General features: G+C 49.5%; 1 protein-coding gene across 2 annotated transcripts; it reads right to left on the bottom strand.

Annotated features, from left to right (window-relative positions):
• Positions 1-6,210: 6,210 nt before the first annotated feature.
• Positions 6,211-19,752, bottom strand: DET1 (DET1 partner of COP1 E3 ubiquitin ligase). 2 transcript variants are annotated; one of them, XM_069025755.1, is made up of 5 exons: positions 19,677-19,752; positions 17,901-19,009; positions 14,637-14,827; positions 12,813-13,004; positions 6,211-9,052 (listed from the first exon to the last, which is right to left on the bottom strand). In XM_069025755.1, exons 2-5 carry the CDS (start codon positions 18,981-18,983, stop codon positions 8,863-8,865), a joined length of 1,656 nt encoding a protein of 551 aa, XP_068881856.1. In that variant the 5' UTR covers positions 18,984-19,009; positions 19,677-19,752; the 3' UTR covers positions 6,211-8,862. The 2 variants fall into 2 exon arrangements, with proteins under 2 accessions (XP_068881856.1, XP_068881857.1); XM_069025756.1 differs by lacking the exon at positions 6,211-9,052 and adding an exon at positions 13,908-13,990 and having other exon boundaries at positions 12,948-13,004.
• Between the last annotated feature and the right edge of the window lie 592 nt (positions 19,753-20,344).

Raw genomic sequence — 20,344 nt, 5'->3', positions numbered from 1 at the left:
TGTAGGAAGTCTGCCACTGCATCACCACTGCTTATACAGTGGGAAGCTTTATGTCCCTCCTTGCTCTGCCTACTTCTGGTAGCTACCCCTACTTCTTCCTCTGACTGGCATTCCTGTAGCACCCTCTGTGCTGGACAGAAGAGGCTGACACTGTTCTCCGTGGCTCAGTGGCTGGCATCTGTACAGTATGATGCAAATCTTCCAGACCCCCAGCTCCCTGTGAGCTCCCCGACACAGTACTTCAGTTGTACAGCTTTTTATTGAAGTCACATTTTCCATCCACCTCTCCTGCCCTGATGGAGCACTCCCAAAGCCATGTCCTAACTTAGTGCACAGTCTGAGCTCTTTATCCTGCAGCACATCCTGGGGCTCTGGGGCAGTCAGTGAGGTGAGAGAGCACAGCTGCACACAGCAAGGGCTCGGGTGCTCCTTCCTGCACACACTGTACAGTGAAAGAAGGCTTAAAACTCTATTCTGGTTCGTGTTGCAGGGAATTAATAGACACCAATAGAGCTTAACGATTTCCTCACCCTTCAAATGAAACTATTAATTAAGGGCCCGGGTTTAGTCAGCCACTGGTGTTTACGAGTTCTAATTGCTTTTCTTGGCATCTGGGTGGAAAGCTGTTTTCTACTGGCTCACATTCCTCCTGAGCAGCAATTACTTTACTTGTCAGTAGCATGGCCACAGCATTAGCACCCTCATTAGGGTCATATCCTCTCCCTCTGGGCTTCCCTATTGCTTTTGGACATATTTCTCTTTGTTCCCTCCTCACTTTTGATTCCCTACACTCAAAGATGACTTTTTCTGTGAAACAATCTCAGAAATTGCTGCTGGCTGCAAAGCTTCATCCTGGCTCAACCCTGGCCTTTTCTGGGATTTTGCCTTCCATTCTAAATAAACGATCACATGGACCTCTCTCCATTGTATCCCTGTAAATCCCTGTGTAAAACACAGAACAGTCTCCTGACTTACAGATAAAATGCTGCCTCAGGTCTGTTTACCCCTTACAGAGTGCCACACCACCTTGGGGAGTTAGTCTAACTCAGTTACCCTTCCCTTGGACAGGGATGGCACCTGTCAGCCTGGAAAAACAGCTCTCAGCCATCTCCCTAATAGTGTATTATTCTGCAAAGAGGAATTACTTCCCTATCCCCAACAACAAGGACTTTCTACCCAGATCTGCAGTTTTACCTGCTGAATTGGTGATTGACTATTTCTTCCATGAGCATCTCAGTGACAAGCCAGGCAGCCAATTTCGATCCCTTTGTGAGATTCAATTAAACCATTAAGTGATGTCAGTGTCCTTTAACAGCTGACTGTACACACAAGCAGGAAAGGAGAAGGAGGAGAAGGGGACAGACCCTGCAATGCTAATGAACTGTAGCAGCAGGGGTGGCTTACAGCAGCCCAGCTGCAGCTGTTAGAGACATCTGTGCAGGTTTTGCTGGCTTTCCCTCTGGTGTGGGAATACCTGGCTCGAGATGTGCACAAAGCAGGTCGCTGAGTAGGTGTTTATAACCCTAAAGCACCCCTGGGAGCCTTGAAGAAGTAACAGTTTAAATCAGGTTATGTTTTTGCACTCAGATTTCAGCAGGTAATCACGGTGCTGCTTTCACGGCTGGCATCCCTACCCGGCCCCTCTTCCCCTTCAACCTCAGCCCACCACCTCTCAGACCAAAAAGAGATAAAGGGCCCTTGGATTGTTTTTGTGTTTTCCCAATGCTCTCCTCTCCCCTGAAGAGGCATTAATGGCTATTCGATGGCAGTAGGAACTGCTCAGAGGTTTTACTAATGAACAGCCTTAAGAGCATCCAAGTCCCCACACTGATGGTGAAGCAGGGTTGCAGGATCCTCTTGGGGAGATGCAGAGGGGAGCCAAGCCTCGATTTTTGTTTTGTTTGAAACCACTCACACCTCCTCTGCTGAGCTCTCCAAGCTTCCCCTGCACTAGTGCCACTTGGCAGGGTCCTCTCCAGAGTCCATAACCCTCCTCCTATGCCCACATCCACTGAGAGTCGGGGCTGTGCACCTGGACCCAAACCTCTCAGCAGCTCCCGAGCCCTAACAGCCATTGCTTGGGAGAGCTGCTTCCAGCAGCAGCTTCACCACTTGTTTTTCTAAAAAAAAGCAAGCAGAAAGGAGAAAGGATTGGGCTCAAGGGGCTCTCCTCTGAACAGCAGCAGGCCAGGCTTCCCACCTACACAGGGCTCCAGGCAACAAATAAAATTGGGGCCCCAGGCAGGAGAATGACGTATTTCACCCCCCATTCTCCCATCCTCTGCCTCTTCTGCAGGTTCCAAGGTGAGGTGAAATAGAACTCTTACCTCTTCATGCACCCAGCCTGCAGGCACACAACTTGCTCTCCTAACTGCCAGCCAGGCTCTCACCCAGCCCCTTGGCAAGACCTGGGTGCTGCCTTTCATTTGCTCCTGACAAATCCACAGAAACAGCAATTTCCTGAGTTGCCAGGGTCAGACTGACCAAGAAATGCAAATTACTTCAGACTGGCCAGCCTGTGGACTTCTTAGTAATGCCAGTGGCTGGGAAGCAGCTTTCTCCAGCACTGGGAGATGGTCTGGGACAATCTGTCCTTGGACATGGTTGTAAAACCAGCCCCATTTACCAAAATCCCTCCAAGAGAAGTGCTGCTGGCTGGGGAGATCCCCTTCCCAGTGATCCTGCAGCCAAGAGACACAGTCACCTAAGGGCCAGCATAAAACTGGAACAAGCCCTGCTTGGCCACAAGCAGCTGCACAGCAGAGCGACTCTGTCCAGCCCTTATCAGAGCCAGCAGGTCAGCACCAACATCACCTTCATATCTGAGCCCTCGCTGGGGAAGCAGCCGATGGGGGATTTAAGGGGTAGGAGGCAGGATGAGGAGAGATTAACTGCCTTTCCTGCCCAAAGCCAGACAGGCTGCACTGCACAATTGCACTGTGGAGATGACATTTGTCTGTCCTATGTTACAAGAGACCCTGTTTGGCTGCCAGTTGCTCCTTCTTCCTTACAAAGAGGGATTTTACAAGCATTAAGTACTAACCAGTCAGGGGTGAACCAGTGACCTACCCACGCTGCTGCAGGTATCAGCACAGATAATCTGGACCTTACACTGAATTCAGGACCAGCCCCAAAAAAATAGGGCAGCAGCAATAAAAACTATCCCTCACAGTCAGAGACACAGGAGCACATGCTGGCTCTGCACTGGGGGCAATGCCGATGTTTTGGGATGGCAGTCCCACATGCAGGGACAGTGCCAGCGCTGCAGTAACCCACAGGATGTGTGTTCACCCCAGCAGCTCGGGCCAAGGCTCCCTGCTGGTCGCCACAGAGGTGCTGGTGCCCCTCACCTTTCCACACCTGCCATTTGAACCGCTTTCCCCAGCCGGTTGCCGGGCACAGCAAGGCCGTTTCCATGCGGATGGGCTGTTTCTCCCCGTTGCTGTGGCGACGGCACTGGGCGCCAGCAGGTCGGAGGCGGGAGGGCGAGGATCGTATCTCCCCAGAGCTCACCAAGGGCACTGGGTACATCTAATCCGGCACTGCTCCATTTTAGGCCTCCGAGGAGCACCGAGGAGCTATCAAATGACCAACTCAGCGGCAGCGAGCAGGCACTCACAGGGACGCTGTGCTGCCAACTGCTCTTAACAACACCCTAAAATCACGTCCAGCAGCAGCCAGATGGCCCTGGCAGGGATTCCCTGCCACCTGCCTGGTTCTCACCCCTCCAAGCCCCTTAAGCCATTGGTCCCACACATCCCAGCTCCAGCACCCCCAGGCTGGCAGGGCTCAGGCCCAGGGCTGGATGTCAGCGCTGCCAGTGCATCCTCACCTGCCCCATCCAAGGTAACCAGAAGCTGCTGCCCAGGCAGGCACTGGGACAGAGACAGTGTGCTCAGCCACCCAACTCTCTCTCATACCCTTCTGCCTCCCCACCTGATGCTGCTGCAACACACCTGGATAGAGGAAGGACACTGGCAGAGGGAAGGATGAACTTGTGTAAGAGTAGCTTTCAGAGGGAATGATTCACTGCCAAAAACAGGGGCTTAGGGAGTCATCTGGGCAAAGCCAGGGCTGCTCTGGACTACATTTGGCATTTTGCAAAGCTGCTGGGTAGAAGGAAAGAAGACAGCCATGGAAAGTAGAAGTAACATGTTCCTGGCTTTAAAAAGACTGAACTCAAACTAGTTCTGTCATCCACAGAAAATAAACTCCTCCAAAGGCTCCAGTTCATACCTGGACAAAGCAGAATGCAGCAAATGCTGGGGACTTGGTAATGTTATTCAAGGGCATCCATGAGCCATCCCATCACATTCCTCTGTAACTGTCCTCAACTCATTAACCAAGTGAGGACCCACATGTTACCCAGATGCTGCAGCACAGCCTTGAGTGGCCAGAACCAGGGGCACTGTGCCTCTTTCCAGTTCTCCTCACATGCAGGACCACAGCAGTCGCCCATGAATTACCAGTTTCCAGATTGCTAGTTTAAAACTGCAGTATTTTTATGTAAAAACGTCATTTAAAAAAAAAAAAAAAAAGGTGCCATTCAGGTTTTTTTCCCACATCAGTATTTTTCTGAGAACTCATTTCCTTACACAAGCCCAGCTCTTCCCCAAGAGAAACAAAGTCAAATCAGACCTTGGCCAGCAAACAGCTCTAGCAGGGGCTGGGGCTGCCTGAGCCAGCGCCAGGCTGGAACTGCACTGCCCACAGCCCCCACAGCCCTGGAACAAGGAAAACAATAGAAAAAATAAAAAGCCATTTCACCATTCCCTCCTCCTGAGGAGTATTTGACCAGAAAAGCTTTTACAACCGTGTAACAAGACAGGGAAGCACAACATTCAGGCACATCAATGACACAGACTCTGGAACTTGGACAGCAAGGCCAAAGTAAACCCACAAAATCCTGTCCCGTTGCCCACAGGACATCAGTTTGCTCTGCAGTGTGCACCAATCTGCTCACAGAAGGACAACAGCTGTCAGAGGGCCAAATGTCTCACTGCTATCCCTTTACCACCTCTCTGCCCACAGCCCTGAGAGCTCCTTGGCAGGAAAAGCTGGCAGAAAAGCAGCAAGACAGAGATCATAAACAAGAAAAACAAAGAGATTTTTTAAAGCATCAGAAATCTGATTCTTTTAGCTGGGTCAAAATGACCAAGGGAAGAGCTTAATAGATGCAGCACCTGAGCAAAAGGAACGTCCTGTCAGTACACACAGGCAGCTCAATCAGGGCCAGCCACAAGCACTGGAAGGTTAATTGATAAGAGTCTTTAGCAGGGACACATCTTAAACATATCCATCCATTTGACTCTAAAGGGATTTCTGTGCCTTGCTGTCTATCGCCTTTTATATAAGAAATAATGCAACTGTCCTGCTTTCACTACTTTTTTTCTTAAAGCAAAGGCAGCACAAGAAGTAACAAAAGATGAGATTTTGCTGCCAAACAGTTTCCAGCTCAAGCATCTCCTTGTCACTCAGTGCCTATCTGAAAAGCCACGGGCTCAAGAGCTTTCTGGTGTGCTCAAGGTCTGCACAGGAAAGCATCTGGGAACTGCACACAGGAAAACAGAGGAAAGGTTCAAAGGGAAATCACTTTTCATGCTCAAGATGCAGATGGTTAGAGGAACTAACACAGACAGGGATGCTGCTGAGGGCTCAGCCACACTGTTCTGCAAAGAGGCAGGGAGCAGCACAGGGAAAACCTGAGTGCCTTAGTCCAACCTAAAAGCAGTGGACAGGCTGCTCTGCCAGACAAGGTGTGTTCAGCTTTGTGCTGCTGTTGGCTGGGGCAGTCACAGGGGATGGAACTCTGCTTTCCTGGATATGGCTGAGCACCTGCCACCTTTCATCCCTTGATCATGCAGAAAATGACCAAAAGGTTAGACAAATGCTGTAAATGGAATAAAGGAAGAATCCCTGAATACAAGTCGGGCTAGTAACAATGTACAAAGGGAAAAACGTAACCAAGAATTCCTCTCCCAGCATTAGTTCATGTAGACAAGAATTTGAGAAATCTGCAGGAACTACAGAAATGCCTCAGGTGGGAACATTCTTGAGCACACTTGCACTCCAAGTGCCAGGAAGAGGCAGCAAACTCCCATGTGAGATGCCTGCATAGTCCAAGGCATACCCCTGCCATCTCTTCTTAGTGAAGGAATTCCCATCTACATCATTCAGATTTTTGGAAGACAAAGACAATAAATCAGACTCTTAAAGCAAATTTTGTTTATTCTGATTTTGTCTTGTGTTGTTAACAAATCTTTACCCTAACCTAGGAAAAATATCAGGTAGAAAATATCTCCCCTTTTCTCCCACCCTCCCCACCACACACACTTTTTGTTTCTTAAATAAAAGCATCAAAATTTCAAGCATGAGAGACTTTTCTTTCCATACATTTCTGTAATAAAATTAACTCTGTTGTTGATATAAAATACAGCAGCCAAGACCAGAGGATCTGCTATGCTACTCCAAGGCAATTAGTACCCAGAATGATCAGTTTGTCTGCACACATAATAAGAAAATACTTAGCATTTATCCAGCACTTTTTATCCATGAATCTCAAGTGTTTTACAAAAGCTGAAAATATGTTTTTGGCCTCATTTACGGAGAAGAAAACACCAGCTGGAGCAGGAAGAGATTTGCCCCCAGCCTCAGAATTTAATAGCAGAGCTAAGAACAGATCTCTGGTTTCTCAGCCCCAAGTCCAACAATCCGTGCCACGCTCTCTGCTTCACACAGGGCAGCCTGAACTTGGCAAAAGCCCCAACTACAGAAATGCTGAAGTTTATATTTTTTCCACTGAAAAAAAGTCTAAATGGAGATCTGACAGTTAATTTAGTAGGCACTGACCTCCCGAGGCTGTGACACCAAGGAGTGAATGCAGATGGAGCTGCTGCAAGCTTGGGGCAGGGGGAAAAAAAAGAGTCTCATACTGAAGTGTGAACAGCTGTGAGAGGGGTGCAGAGGGAGGTAAACCCATGATCTACAGTGTGCAAACAATTCTCCACTTGGAGCTTTAATTGAATGTTTGAGGAACAGATCACAGGATAAAACCCTAAAACCTTGACAGATAGTGTTATTAGATGAGAGGAATCCGCAGCTAAAGCACTGACACCTCCTCTGTTAGCAGTCTCCTGACCCGCCAGCACTCCTGACAGACCTGAGATACCAACAGTGCCAACACCAGGAAAAGAGCAGTGAAATGCAATGTCTTCCCTAGAAATATGTTTAGCAAGGCCAGGAGAGAAGTACCATGAGGCAGAGAGCAAAGGCTGATTCAAGGACCCCAAGATACCCTTAATTCTGAGGTCCACCACTCATGCCATGAGCAGGCACCACCACCATGCAGTTCTTCTCCCCTGCATCACCAGCAGAATGAATGCATGACTCCCAACACTCCTCTTCACAGGCATGTGGCCACAACACATCATCCACAGCTCATTTTGGTCCAAACAAGACACCCACAGGGTCCTTTAATGTAGAGGGTCTCCTGTGTATTAGCACCAATTTTCTAATGCCCCTGCTGTACCTCCTATAGGAACAGGACAAGAACAGGCTCCAGCTTCTGATGGAGCAAATCATGATGCTGGGATGGTTGTGCTGCCTGGCAGCACACAGTCATAAACCAGCCCTCGTGTAAAAACCCCTAAATGCTGACCTACAACCAAAAACTCCATTTTTAAGAGAAGGGCAGGCCAGCAGCCTCACCAGCCCACAGTGGCAGGTAATTACACCCAGGAGCTTAATTTATCAGCAGCACAAACACTGCTGTGGTCCAGCCAACACTGACACACTGGCCAGCTGTGCTCTGAAGCCTGAAAACAGCATCTGGGTTCTCACAGAGAACAGTGTATCAGAGAGAGGTAAGCAACCTAAGTCAACAAGTTCATCTCCAAACTGCCTGCCTGCAGCACTGAACATGAATTCAGGTCTCCACCTACCCTCCTTCCTGGGCAAACCCTACTAATTTACCACGCTGGTACTCCAACACACAGGAGGGTGCCAGCAGCTAGGTCTCCCCTCTTCTCAGCAGCAGAACCTGCAGGTGGCCATGAGGATTCACCCCCATACTGCAGAAAAGTCCTTCTGACACGACCAAGGAGCTGCTGTTGCTCCCCACACCCTTCCCGGACACCAATCTTCCTCCTGCACCCACCTCCTCGTGCATTACAGACACAACCAGCTGCCCTGGCCTGCTGGTGTAGCACCACCTCTCACTTAGGAGCTTCTACAATACTAAGGCACAAAGATTAAGTGACTTGCATAAGAGTCAGGAACACACCTCACATCTCTCAACTGTAGTGACTTCTCACACTTTTTTTTCCAGACTTCTTGCGTATTAAAATAACAAGAGCAGGTCGTCTGGATGAGAGCAGGATCTCATTTCCCCCACAATTCTGAAGATACAAACAGGGGTAGCTGTTTGTATCCAAGCCCTTCCCCATGGCTCCCATCCCTTCCCTCTGTGACAGGTAGGAGAGCACCAGTGCAGAAGGGGAGCTCTCCACAAGTGTGATGCAAAGCTCCATCTCTGCCATCCTAAGACCTACAGCAGGATAAACAACAGACATGCCTCTGGGAAACCAGGAAAGGGACCTCAGCTATGCTTTGTTCATCAACAGGAACAGGGAAGGCCAGCAGCACTTAATGCAGCAGGATCTCCGCAGTACATACAGGGTCAGAAGAAACATCCACCCCCATAACTGGGGTGGCTCAGCTTTCCACAGCTGAGGCTGAGGGCCCTGCGAGATGCCGCTGGTAGGAGCTCCCAGGTGAGGCTTCTTGCCACAGGCGATGGCTGGGTTTCCCAGAGTGTCTGGCTGTGGCACGCCAAGGAGCCGAGGAGAGCAGCCCCGGGTGCCTCTAGGTGCAGCTGTGCCTCATGTGGAAGTTCACCACGTACTCGGCGTTGGTGCGCTGCACCGAGATGGCGAAGGGCTCGAAGGGGTGGAAGGTGAAGGCGACCAGGCGCCGCACTGTGTGATTGATGGGGCGCCCCAGGAGTCCCGCCTGGATCTCAAACTTCAGCAGGCCAGAATCACGAGCGTAAAATCTGAAAGGAAGAGAAAGTCAATTATGGCTGTTCCCGACTATTGACTTTGCCATCTGGGCTCTTTGCACACAGAGACAAGTGCCTTGTTCAAGCTCTGGTGCTCCCTGAGGGGCAGAAGGTGCTCAGCTGGGTGTCTGGCTCTTGGCTTTGAAGGAAAGTCCCTCTCGGGGCAGTTGTTTTCCACTGTCTAGAAAAGCATCACTTCATTTTATTATTAGCAGTGAAAGAACTCTGCCTGTCACTTTGATGGACAAAGCTGACTTCACAAGAGGGAGTCAGTTTGGTTCAGACCCCACCTGTGCTGGCTCTCCATCCTCTCTTATTGCAAGCTGCTTCCCTTGATCGCTAAGGCAGATATACCATACAGAACTGAGCTCCCTTCCCTCAGCAATGGCCTTCACAGAGAGTGTCAGACCATCCTTTCCTCCCCCTGGTCCTGCCAGGGAAGGCTTTACACTGCTGTCCTTGTGCCTGCTACTTCCCTCTTCAGCCAAGGAAGTCAATCCAATCCTGCTCAAGGATGCCATGTTGTACTGTACAGTTCAAGCAGGGCTTTGCAGTTCCTTTTAGATTTCCATCAAAAAAGCATTAATGAGATAGGCTGGGCAGGAGGTACCTGATGAACTGGACTCAACAATCACAGCATGGACAGAGGTCAAGGACAACCTTATGCCCTTCTGCTGTCAACCACGGACCTGCCTGTGGGTCAAGCTCATGTGCATCTCCAAACAGGTGAGCTCTGGAACACAGCTCCAGCACAGAGGGAACGCTGTCAGGGGGATGAGGCAAACAGTGCTAAAGAGACAGGTGAGTCCATGGAAGCTCTTTGCTTCTTGAACCTCCTCTGCACACTCTGTGTAACTGGCATAAGCCCAGGTAACACCACTGTCCTCTGCTGCTGTCACAACACAGGACCCTCTGCAAGGATCCCACCCTCCCCAAGACTTTGGAGAAGGTTTCTGGGATGTAGTGGTGGAGGTTTCTGGATGTGGTACCTTCACCAAGTAGCTGGGCTCCAACTCAAGTCCTCACCCTGAAGTTGTCTCTGTTAGACCATTTTCATTAGACTTCTTCCAGCTTCAGGCACAGAAATGCCATTATGCCTCCCAGCTGTTTCCTTTTCCACCAACACTTAGTGCATGCAGGTATTTTGCATTTTCCTCTGATTTTAACTCCAAGAATGCTTTTAATGTCGGAGCACATCTCCCCCCCGCCAGCAATACGATGCACTCAGCTCTCAGCCTGGAAGAACGGATGATGACAGACACGAGCGATGCTGTGTCAGGAGCAGACATACTCCACATTTTAACAACACAGCCTATTGAGAACCTCATGTTCTTCCTGGAGGGCCACTCTCCTCTCTCTTCTTCTGAATCAAAGTGCCAGCCAGCCCTGCCTGAAAATTGCACACAAGAACCCAGCAAGAGAGTCACAATCTTGGTATTTGGCTTTTCAAAAAGCCCTTTCCCTCCTACACAAGGCTGGGTATGCAGAGGGTCATTCTTTAAATAAAGCACAGTCCCCCGTCTGTTCCTCTCTCTCCCCCAATTCACAACAATTTACTACTCAAGATGAAGCTCCCTGTAATCTTAAAGATGTGCTCAGTTTGGTATTTTTAAATGTATTTTTAAAAGTGCTCTGCAATCAGAGGCCATTTCCATGGGCTCTCATTCTGGGGATAAATTAGGCACTGCAATATAAAATTGTATGTCAACAGAAACAGCAAGACCAGCCTTTTCAAACCCTAGGAAAATGGAAGATTTATCTGCAGACCAATTCTTTTGTTAAATGGCTTCTTATTAGCCATCTAGATGGATTTTAGAGACCCCCTGCTATAGGTAGAGCTGTGTTAGAGCCTCTTCCCTCAAGTGCCATCATTTCACGCACTGAATATCTCTTCAAGCCTCCTGAAAAGAGACAGGAAGGCGGTGGTGATGGGCAACCTAAAGTCCTTCCCACCTGACAGCAAACCACCACTGGTCTCTTAAGTAGGCAGAGTTGAACCTTCTGGGATGCAGAAAAGCACTAAGGGTTAAAGGGAATCAGTGCACAGAAATATTGAATTGATGTGGAAAAGGTCTGGAAGCCTTCCTAGCTCACACATCATGCCAGGAAACTGCAGACAGACTATAACACCCTTAGCTGCTGAAGGGTTTTCCATTCCAGACAATTATAGGACTTACATTACAAATCCTGTGGTCCCTCATTTCCAAGCCCTCTAACCCCAAGAGGCAGCTAGCATTATTTTATTAATCCCTTTGTTTTGCATGTGAGAACCACAGCAGCACCATTTCAGCTACTGAATGGTTAAGGTTAGCGCCTCATCTTCTGCTTACTTTCCAAAAACCAGGAGCCCCACTGCTCCGAGGCTCTATTCAAGTCCTAATTGACTCTGCACAGCTTTGAGCTTTAAAAGCCCTGGCTCTAAAACGCTGCTTTGCTCAGGGGAGGGAGGGAAGGTGGCACTTGGCTTTGTTTACTACAAAGACTCCACCGCAGCAAATGACTGCAGTTCTGCTGCCTTTTGTCGGCGGGAGAGGGGCGCAGGTTGGCGCTGGCAGACAACTGCCACCCTGCAAGTTTTCCCAAGCACGACAAGGGGGAAAAGGGCAGGCTTTCTTTGCAGATAACATGGAAGCTGGAGATCAAACTAAATCATACAGGCAGAAGAATCAATTAAATATACATAATTTGGGAATTGAGAGCGCAGGAATAATCAGAAGTTCCCCATCACCTGAGTCAGGGCCAGGGGGGATATGAAACCAGTTTTTGAGAATGCATTGATGAAAATAAAGTTGGGAAGCGGTCCAGAATGATCTCCCTAGGCTGCCTGAGCCCCCAACGTGTGCAGTCACTAAACAAAGCACTCAGACACTGAAGGCTCTCTTTGTTTTCAGAGCATAGGTTTGCTTCTGCAGTACCATGAGCAGAAAGACTATTCTGCCTGGATAACTCGGGTTCTTTGAGCCTTTCAAGCCAGACAGATGTTGGATTTTTAACCACTACCTCTTGCAGCCATGGCTGCAAGCAACAGAAAGAAAGAAATAGTCCTGATGTTTCTTCAAGAAGCATTGCAAACCTCCTTATTCTCAAGGTCAGACTTACTCCTTCTGCTGGCATTGGAAACTCAGACAGAAGAGGCACAGAACGGCCCTGACACCTGGCTAAAATTCCTACTACAGACAGAAATTTCTTACAGATCACAGAGAGAAGGGAGTATGAAAAGGCATACAGTTCCCAGGGTGAGAACAGTAAACAAGGCAAGTCTGAAAACAGTTCAATCAATACCACAAGCTTTCTGAGTAACACCTAGCCCAGATACTATTTTATTCACAGGACAAACTAGACAATCCTTGCCAACTAAACCCACATGCTCAGAGAGGATCCTTCCAGCATAAGAAAGCAGACATCAGAGCTGTATCACTCTGCAACCCAAACACAACGGCAGCACTGCAAGAAGAGGAGGAGGAACAAGACCATTCATATGGAAAAGGCTGAGACTTCACCACCCAAACCTTCCCCAGAGCAGAGCAGCTCAGCAAGAAAACATGAAGAGCCCTCCCACACATCGACATTACTGTAAAGGAGAGAGGCCAACTTTTGTGGAACTGCTGAAATAAATCCCCTGGTGAAAGGATTTCCTAAGAGAAAGGCTCCCATCTATTCCCTTTCCTGCACACTTGACGCCACATGGCAGAGATGCTTTAGAGTGACTCCTTGCACTCTCTCCTCACATACAGCTCCCTGGCCTGTCCCATACCTTATGGGGTGATCACCACAGGTCTTGGGCCGCTCCATGACTGACACCCACTTGTCATCATAGCTGAAAAGGGACAGGTCGAGGTAGGGGCTGCCGCTGTAGGACTGGGCGCTGATGGGGAGCTGCCCCAGCAGCCGCCGCACGGCCTCCGTGTGCCCTCCGTACTTGGCGTTCACAATCGTGTCTTTGAACCTGCAGCAAACCAAGAGACACCTTTTGTTCACAAAAGCCACAGGTGAACAGCACAGCTTAAATAAACTAAGCAGGAAAACTGACAGGGAAAGAAAACAGCAGCAGTGTAAGAACTGAAACAGCTCATTTCCGAAGATGTATCAAAGTGATTCAAGCATCAACCAGTTCTGCTGACCTTTTCATCCTCCTTCATCGTTACTGTTTCGCTCAGAATGTCCTAAGTGACAGAAGGAGAAGAATGTGCCTACCCACAAGGTCTGGACCCAGCTGCTCTGCAGTACAGGAAATGAACAGGATCAGAAACAGGGAGAGATGGATTAGCATCTTACAGTCAATCCAAGTTTTACCATGAAGCCAGGAAACAGCCAGAGCAAAAGCCAGGGGGCTTTCACAGTAACAACTGAGCCCTTAACATTGACTTGAGACTCCTCCTCTCTCCAGCCACTGTATTAAATGCATACAGGAAGAAACCTTAGATGAAGAAGAACCTTGATGAGAAGCATAAAGCTCTCCAGAAACTACAGTGAGCTGAAAGTTCTTCCTGGTGGAGAGATTAACAGAGGCTGGATTTTCTCTTTCCAAGTAAAATTTGAAGCTTTCCATGTGCGAGAACAGTCAGATTGGCTGCAGGGACGTCATAACATCAAGGAGGGTAAACACTCAGCCAAAAGCCAGCTCACTGTGGATTATGCTCTATGGTACTCTGCTGTGGAAGTTACAACACTCTTGTTACTGGCCCTTGCAGCAAGGAGATGAAAAGATTCTCCTTCCTACTTTAACAAAAGGCAGGAGTTGTTCTTCATAAGTCTTTGGTGAGTTCTCTCATTCTCTCTTCCATTAAGCATTATGGATTTCCTGACAGGCAGCTCTAGAAAGTTACAGACATAGTCAACTTCATCATACTTGTGTGACATCAGCCTGAAGTCAACAGAAGCTTGATGCCCATAAGTGGATGCCGAGTACTTTGGATGATGTGAAACAAGTCACTGGAAGAACAAAACACCCTGAGTCACAACAAAATTATTCCAAGAGAAATAACACACTCTGCCTCATTAAAACCACATCTGACTGCTAAAGCATATTCTAGAAACCCAGGTTATTTTGGTATTTTGCTCAGCTTTCACAACAGAACTAAGCGGATGAGTTTCTTTTCTCCTAGCACAGTGATGAGAACCACGAGCTGGTGACTGATGTCGAGGAAATGCTACAGAACACAGTTTGATACACACTAAATTCAGAGAACATCACAAAATACACCCAACTCGATCATGCCAGCATCTTGACAAACCATATCTTCAGGGACCAAAGCTACTGGGCAGTAACACCTTAACAACCTCCAGAAGAGTTACTGCTCAAGGAGAGACAGAAACATCTTTCCCTCAAAATTCCTTTCCTTTCTAAGCACCGGTTTGCCCCTGCTTTGTTCCTTCCTCTAACAAGGCGAATGCTGTGGAATATAAAATCAGATGCATCAGGCTGCAAGATGAACCATGTACAGTCCTGACCCTTGCACCACCTGGCAAAGGGGACCAAAGGAACTGGTTTTCTCAGGGTTGGTATTTGATACTGGCCTTCAGCGGACGGGGGCGAGCGTGTGTCTATACGGAATAAAGCATGCTCCGAATGGCTCACCGGCGCTGGATCTGCCTCGCAAAGTTGTTGCTGGAAGCTGAGCAGGGGAACTGGACAGCCTCACTGTGCAGGGTGGCATTCCTGAAGAGGTCACAGAAGTTCTCAAACAGCTCCAGCAGCTCATCAGACGTGTTCTCAAACACAGCAATGACCTCCGTGGTCACCATGTTGTACACGACGAAGAACGAGGGCTGGGGAGAGAGGCAGAGGTTACCAGAAGAGCATGGGTGGGGAAGCTGTCCCTTCCTTCTCCCCACATCTCACCACAGACCCCATCCAAATTCCTCCACAGCACAGGAGAATCCTACATCCTCACACTAATCCATTCTCCTATTGGAATGCCTCAACATGTACCAAATTATCCACCTCTCAGCTATCATTATTTAAGAAAACTTAATGAGCTTCCAATTTTTCAGCTCGAACTGGATGCAACGGTTTTCTCTTCTTCTCTGTCCTCCACCAATCCAAAACACCTTCTCAAGTGCCAAATTTAATTTTCATTCCTGCTGACAAAATGATTTCAGATCCAGTGATAGCTGACCATAAATTACCTTTACCTCTGCGTAGATATATTATTTTCTTCCCCTCCTTAATATCTGCATCACACAGAGATGAGCCTTTTTAGTGTACTGCACACTACATCATTGCCCACAAAAAGCTGTACCCTCCAGGTACCCTGCCAACAAAGAAATGAAAATCTGAATGACATTAATGACTTCTTTTTAATGGTGACGTTCTTGTGCAAGAAGGCCCTTGTATCATGCTGTGGATTGGCAATGGCATTGTATCCTGGCACGAATGAGTAAGAAATTGGGAAAAAAGGTGACATTGTGTCAACGAAGCTACATCAAAGGGAGATGACATTCCCATCCCATTGGGAAAGGGCATATTTAATTCTTGGACATTAAAAGTAGCTTTCATTAGAGACAGGAGTGCTGGCACCCCAAAGTAAGAACCAGTCTGCACGTCAAAGGGAACTAATTCCCGTGGTATAGACAAGTATCTGATTAAATCTTCTGTCAATAGAGGCAATTCCTAAATTCTTCACCTCCTGCTCCCAAACAATGCTCAGGGATGATGGCAGGCACTCTGCCTACCCCACCCACCTGCAAATATCACAAGGTTTGTTTGTTTTACAGCCCCAAAATAAACTGTGATAATACAATCCAGCCCCCACATGTCCAAAGGAAGCACATTAGATGAGGTTACTCACTAGACTACTGCCTGAGGAAAGGGAAGCCATTCTGAAATAAAGGGTTGGAGTAGAGAGAAAATAAGAGAAGACAGCAGAAGGAAAAACTATTTAAATCACTGAAGACTGCAGAGAGTACCCTCCAGCTTTAAATAAAAAAAGTTCCTTTGCCAGGTTAACACTGAGACACATCTGCAGGATGCCTCTGAGCAGGGAAACCCTCACTGCTTTTGCAGCACCTGTAACACCACCAAAACATCATCACAGCATGGGAAGCAGCAGCTGAGTGCCACAAAAATCACACACCAATGCTGTCAAGCCTATCAACACAAGCCTACAACAGCAACAAACCCCCAAGCTACATATGCAGGGCACTCTCTTAAAGATGTCAAAGGATCCAGTGCAGACCCAGACAAAAAACACACAACCCACAACCATGAACAGCTACTCCTCAACCTTCTTGGCAGAGAAGCCAGAGGAGAGAGAGAAACTGGATGAAACCTCGTGTTCCTTGTCTGACAGACTGAAGAAAAATAGGAACTGTAGGTATTTTGTGAGCCAAGTTTTATTCAGGAAGCCCTAACACAACACCTACACTCAGACAGGTGTGCAAAGACTGCTCCACATCTGGAATTATCTCCTGGAAGAACTGAGAAATGAGATGCTTTTCCAGCAGCACAAATCCCAGTGCCCGAAGCACACTGCAAACAAACCACAAACTGCATCTTTAAGTAACCCTGGGGTGAAGAGAGTCCAGAGCTCTCTGCAGCAAACCAGGCACAAAAGCCCTACTAACCACAGCAGAGTGCAGAGCTGAGCCTGCAACAAACACTTACATCATGGTCAGGAGCTCATTCCAGACACCAGCAACGAGCAGAACCCTGCAGGCCACTTCCACAGAGCCTTCATATTTCTGAGACAGACATTCAGCTTTACACCAGTGGGCAAAATGGATTAGATTAAGCCTTACCTATTTCCTCCCAAAGAAACTCCCCCAAACAAAAAATGCCACAGAAGAGAAAAATAAAACAGAACAAACCAAGAGTCATCTCCCAGGAAAAACAAAGGCAACACACAAAGTGCTACTGTCTATTTCTTCTAGGACCTAAGTCCTGGATCTGGCAAAGATGCGGGGAAGAGAAGTGTATGAGAGAAAACAAGCATCTGGGGAACAATCAGACCTACATGCTGCACTGGAGATTTATTACAAATTCTTGCTGAATACTTTCAACAGAATAAAAACAAGCTGATTAAAGGAATAAAAACGAGCTAAAAAAAAAATCTCTTGGTTTCACAGGGCTCAAAATGTGACCAACCACTCTAAAATCAGTAAAAAGAGACGATCAACGTGCAGGGTTGGGAAACATCTGGAGGGACCCAGCACTGACTGAGCTACATTTGCTCTAATTCCACTTTAGTACTAAACTGAAAAGAGAAGCAATTGGCCCATTAGCCTGATATAAAAGCTGCTACTCCAATTTGGAGAGATCATAAATACTACCTCTTACTGAAGCTTGAAAGACTTAAGTATGTAGGCAGAACAGAAATGGTAATTGTACCGGGGAAAATGAAGACTATTATATTTGAAAAACATGCTTGAAGATACACGAGGAAAGAGAGAGACCACCTCTACAGTTTAAATGGACTATATAAAATATCAGCTAAAAATAACTTCAGTTGGGGATTTGGGGAGGGAAAGAGGATTGTACAGCATCTGTGAGCATGGGGAACAATCCTTTGAGAAAGGGACTTGCTAACACATCGGATCTTTCTCATTTTGCAGGTGAGATGGAAGCAATGAAATTAAGCAAAGAAAAGATACAGAAGTTATTCAGTATCAGAGGCATCACATTTTCACACAAGAATCAAGTACTGGGGATCCTAAACAACATTCACAGGCTCAGTAAGGAACAGCTCCCAGCATTGCAGTGCTTGAGCACTTGCCCCAAAGCAATGAGCAGCCTGAAGAGGGAGGCAGTATCTGAGCCACCCGGTCTAGTGGATCCCTAGCAGGGTGGAATCAGATGATATTTAAGGTCTCTTCCAACCCAAACCATTCTGTGGTTCTATACCTGGGAAGGATCCGTCACCCGCAGCGTGACCACGTCCTCACTTGTGTATTTGATAAACAGATGGTTCTCATCCAAGAGCTGCATCTTCCACATGCGGAGCTGCCTCAGCTGGTCAAAGTACTGGAAGAACCTTCTTTTTGCTATAGCACTTCCGTCCTGCTCGGCCCTCCTCCACAGGTACACCAGCAGCCTGTGCTTCAGGGAGTTTATGAAGGGCTCTTTGTAGGGGTTGGCCATTCCCGTCTGAGTGTCCCGCTGCACCTCGGGATACACCGCAGACAGGGTCAGGAGATCATCCTCGTAGCAGAAGCGGCCGATGGTCCGCACGTCGATGAACGTCCCCTCGGGCGTCACCTGAAAGACGTGAATGGTCTGCTGCTGCACGGAGAGAATGGCCAAGATGTTCTTGTACAGGTACAGCCCCTGGTTGTGAGACAGGATGACTTTGTCACACTTGAAAGTCCGCGTGTCGCACAGCCTGCCCGTGTGGAGGTCGATGATGTGCAGGGAGTAGTCCTCCAGCGGGGAGCGCGGGTTGGGGGTCACGGACTCGCTGTTGCGGTACACCTCGAAGAAGGGCGGGTGCGGCTCCTCGGGCAGGTAGGCGGCCGAGCCCACGATCACGTACCGGCAGTCGTCCGTGAACAGGCTGCACTCCCGGTTCAGGTGCTCCCCGTTGGAGGCCACGTTGGTGATGTGCAGCAGCACGAAGAAGCGCTCGAAGAGCCGCCCCCGGATGTTGACAGACCTTTGGTCGTTGCCATTGGCCAGGATCTCGCCCTCGTAGCCCTGCAGGAGGTCCTCGGCCGCCTGGCAGCCCTGGTACTCGTAGATCTCCAGCGAGGTCTGGTCGGAGGAGAAGGCGATGAAGTAGCGGCCATCGGGGGAGAACTTGCGCAGGAAGCAGGGCGGCTTCTCCACGTTGACCACGGTGAAGTTGGGGAAGACGTTCTGGTGGAAGACACGGACTTGGTGCCAGTGGGTGCCGGCCTTGCCCGAACTGATCCGACGGCGCTCCAGGCGATGGATGACGTTCTGGTTCTGGATGCGCCGGGGCCTGATCGTGGGGGCCTCATGGTCCATGGTCAGAGCTCTACTTCATCTTCACCCTGCGGGGAGAGCACACGTGCCCTGGGACCACATGGAATCCCAGGGTACAGGGGACCTGCTCACATGGACCCACAGCAGCCGAAGGGGCTGGCTAAAAGGTACAGGCTTGGCTTCAGGAGGGTGGAAGATAATGAGGAAGGACGCAGGGAGCAGGTGGAGAAACTGGGAGAAAGATCTCGGTGGGAGGCACCAGGAGAACAAGGGCAGTCCTGCCTGCTGAGTTGAGACAGACAGCGGGGCACCAGAAGGGGACAGAGAGAGCTAGGAAGGCGGACAGACACAGGTGGACACCAAAGGAATGGAGGCAGCATCCATACACCGGGGAGAGTCTAGAAAGCAGGGATAAATGCAGACCTGACAAATAAGAGAAACAGGGTACAGCTCGGAAACAACGGAGGAAGCTCGGGACAAGGGAGCACAGAGGGGTCACCCACGACGTGTCCGGGCCCACCTGCCTAGAAGGAAGAAAGGACCTCCAGTCCCCAGGGCTGAGGAGGGACTGAGCTCCAGGGAAGCCCGGGGACAGCTGAGGGCCCGCCCGCCAAAGGTATCGGGGATCCCAGATACTCTCCCGCTGGCCTGAGGGGTGAGGGGACACGGGGAACCGGGGGCCGCGGTGGTCTCCGCGCCGTTTCAGGACTGGGAGGAGGTCGCGACCGCGCTCACCGCCGGGGCTGCGCCGGGTTCCGCTCACGCCATGGCCGCCGCCATCTTTCCGCCACCGCACAGCGGCGGGAGGGAGTCACCGTACTTCCGCTTCCGGCCGCCGGACCAGCGAGATGGGGTCTGCCGGGCCAGAGTGCCGGAGAGCGGCGGGGCGCGCCCCCTGGCGACCGGAGGGAGCCCCGCACATCGTGGATCCCCAGAATCCAACCTGCACCCATCCTGCATCCATCCTGCACCCATCCGGCATCCTCTGCACCCATCCTGCATCCTCTGCACCCATCCTCCATCCTCTGCACCCATCCTGCATCCATCCTGCACCCATCCTGCATCCATCCTGCACCCATCCGGCATCCTCTGCACCCATCCTGCATCCTCTGCACCCATCCTCCATCCTCTGCACCCATCCTGCATCCTCTGCACCCATCCTGCACCCATCCTGCACCCATCCTGCACCCATCCTGCACCCATCCTGCATCCATCCTGCATCCATCCTGCACCCATCCTGCATCCATCCTGCACCCATCCTGCATCCTCTGCACCCATCCTGCACCCATCCTGCATCCATCCTGCACCCATCCTGCATCCTCTGCACCCATCCTGCATCCATCCTGCACCCATCCTGCACCCATCCTGCACCCATCCTGCATCCTCTGCACCCATCCTGCACC

The sequence above is a fragment of the Aphelocoma coerulescens genome, chromosome 10, assembly GCF_041296385.1.
Source record: "Aphelocoma coerulescens isolate FSJ_1873_10779 chromosome 10, UR_Acoe_1.0, whole genome shotgun sequence".
Classification (NCBI taxonomy): Eukaryota; Metazoa; Chordata; class Aves; order Passeriformes; family Corvidae; genus Aphelocoma; species Aphelocoma coerulescens.
Note: the sequence above shows the minus strand (reverse complement) of the source record. Positions and strands in the feature narration are given on the sequence as shown.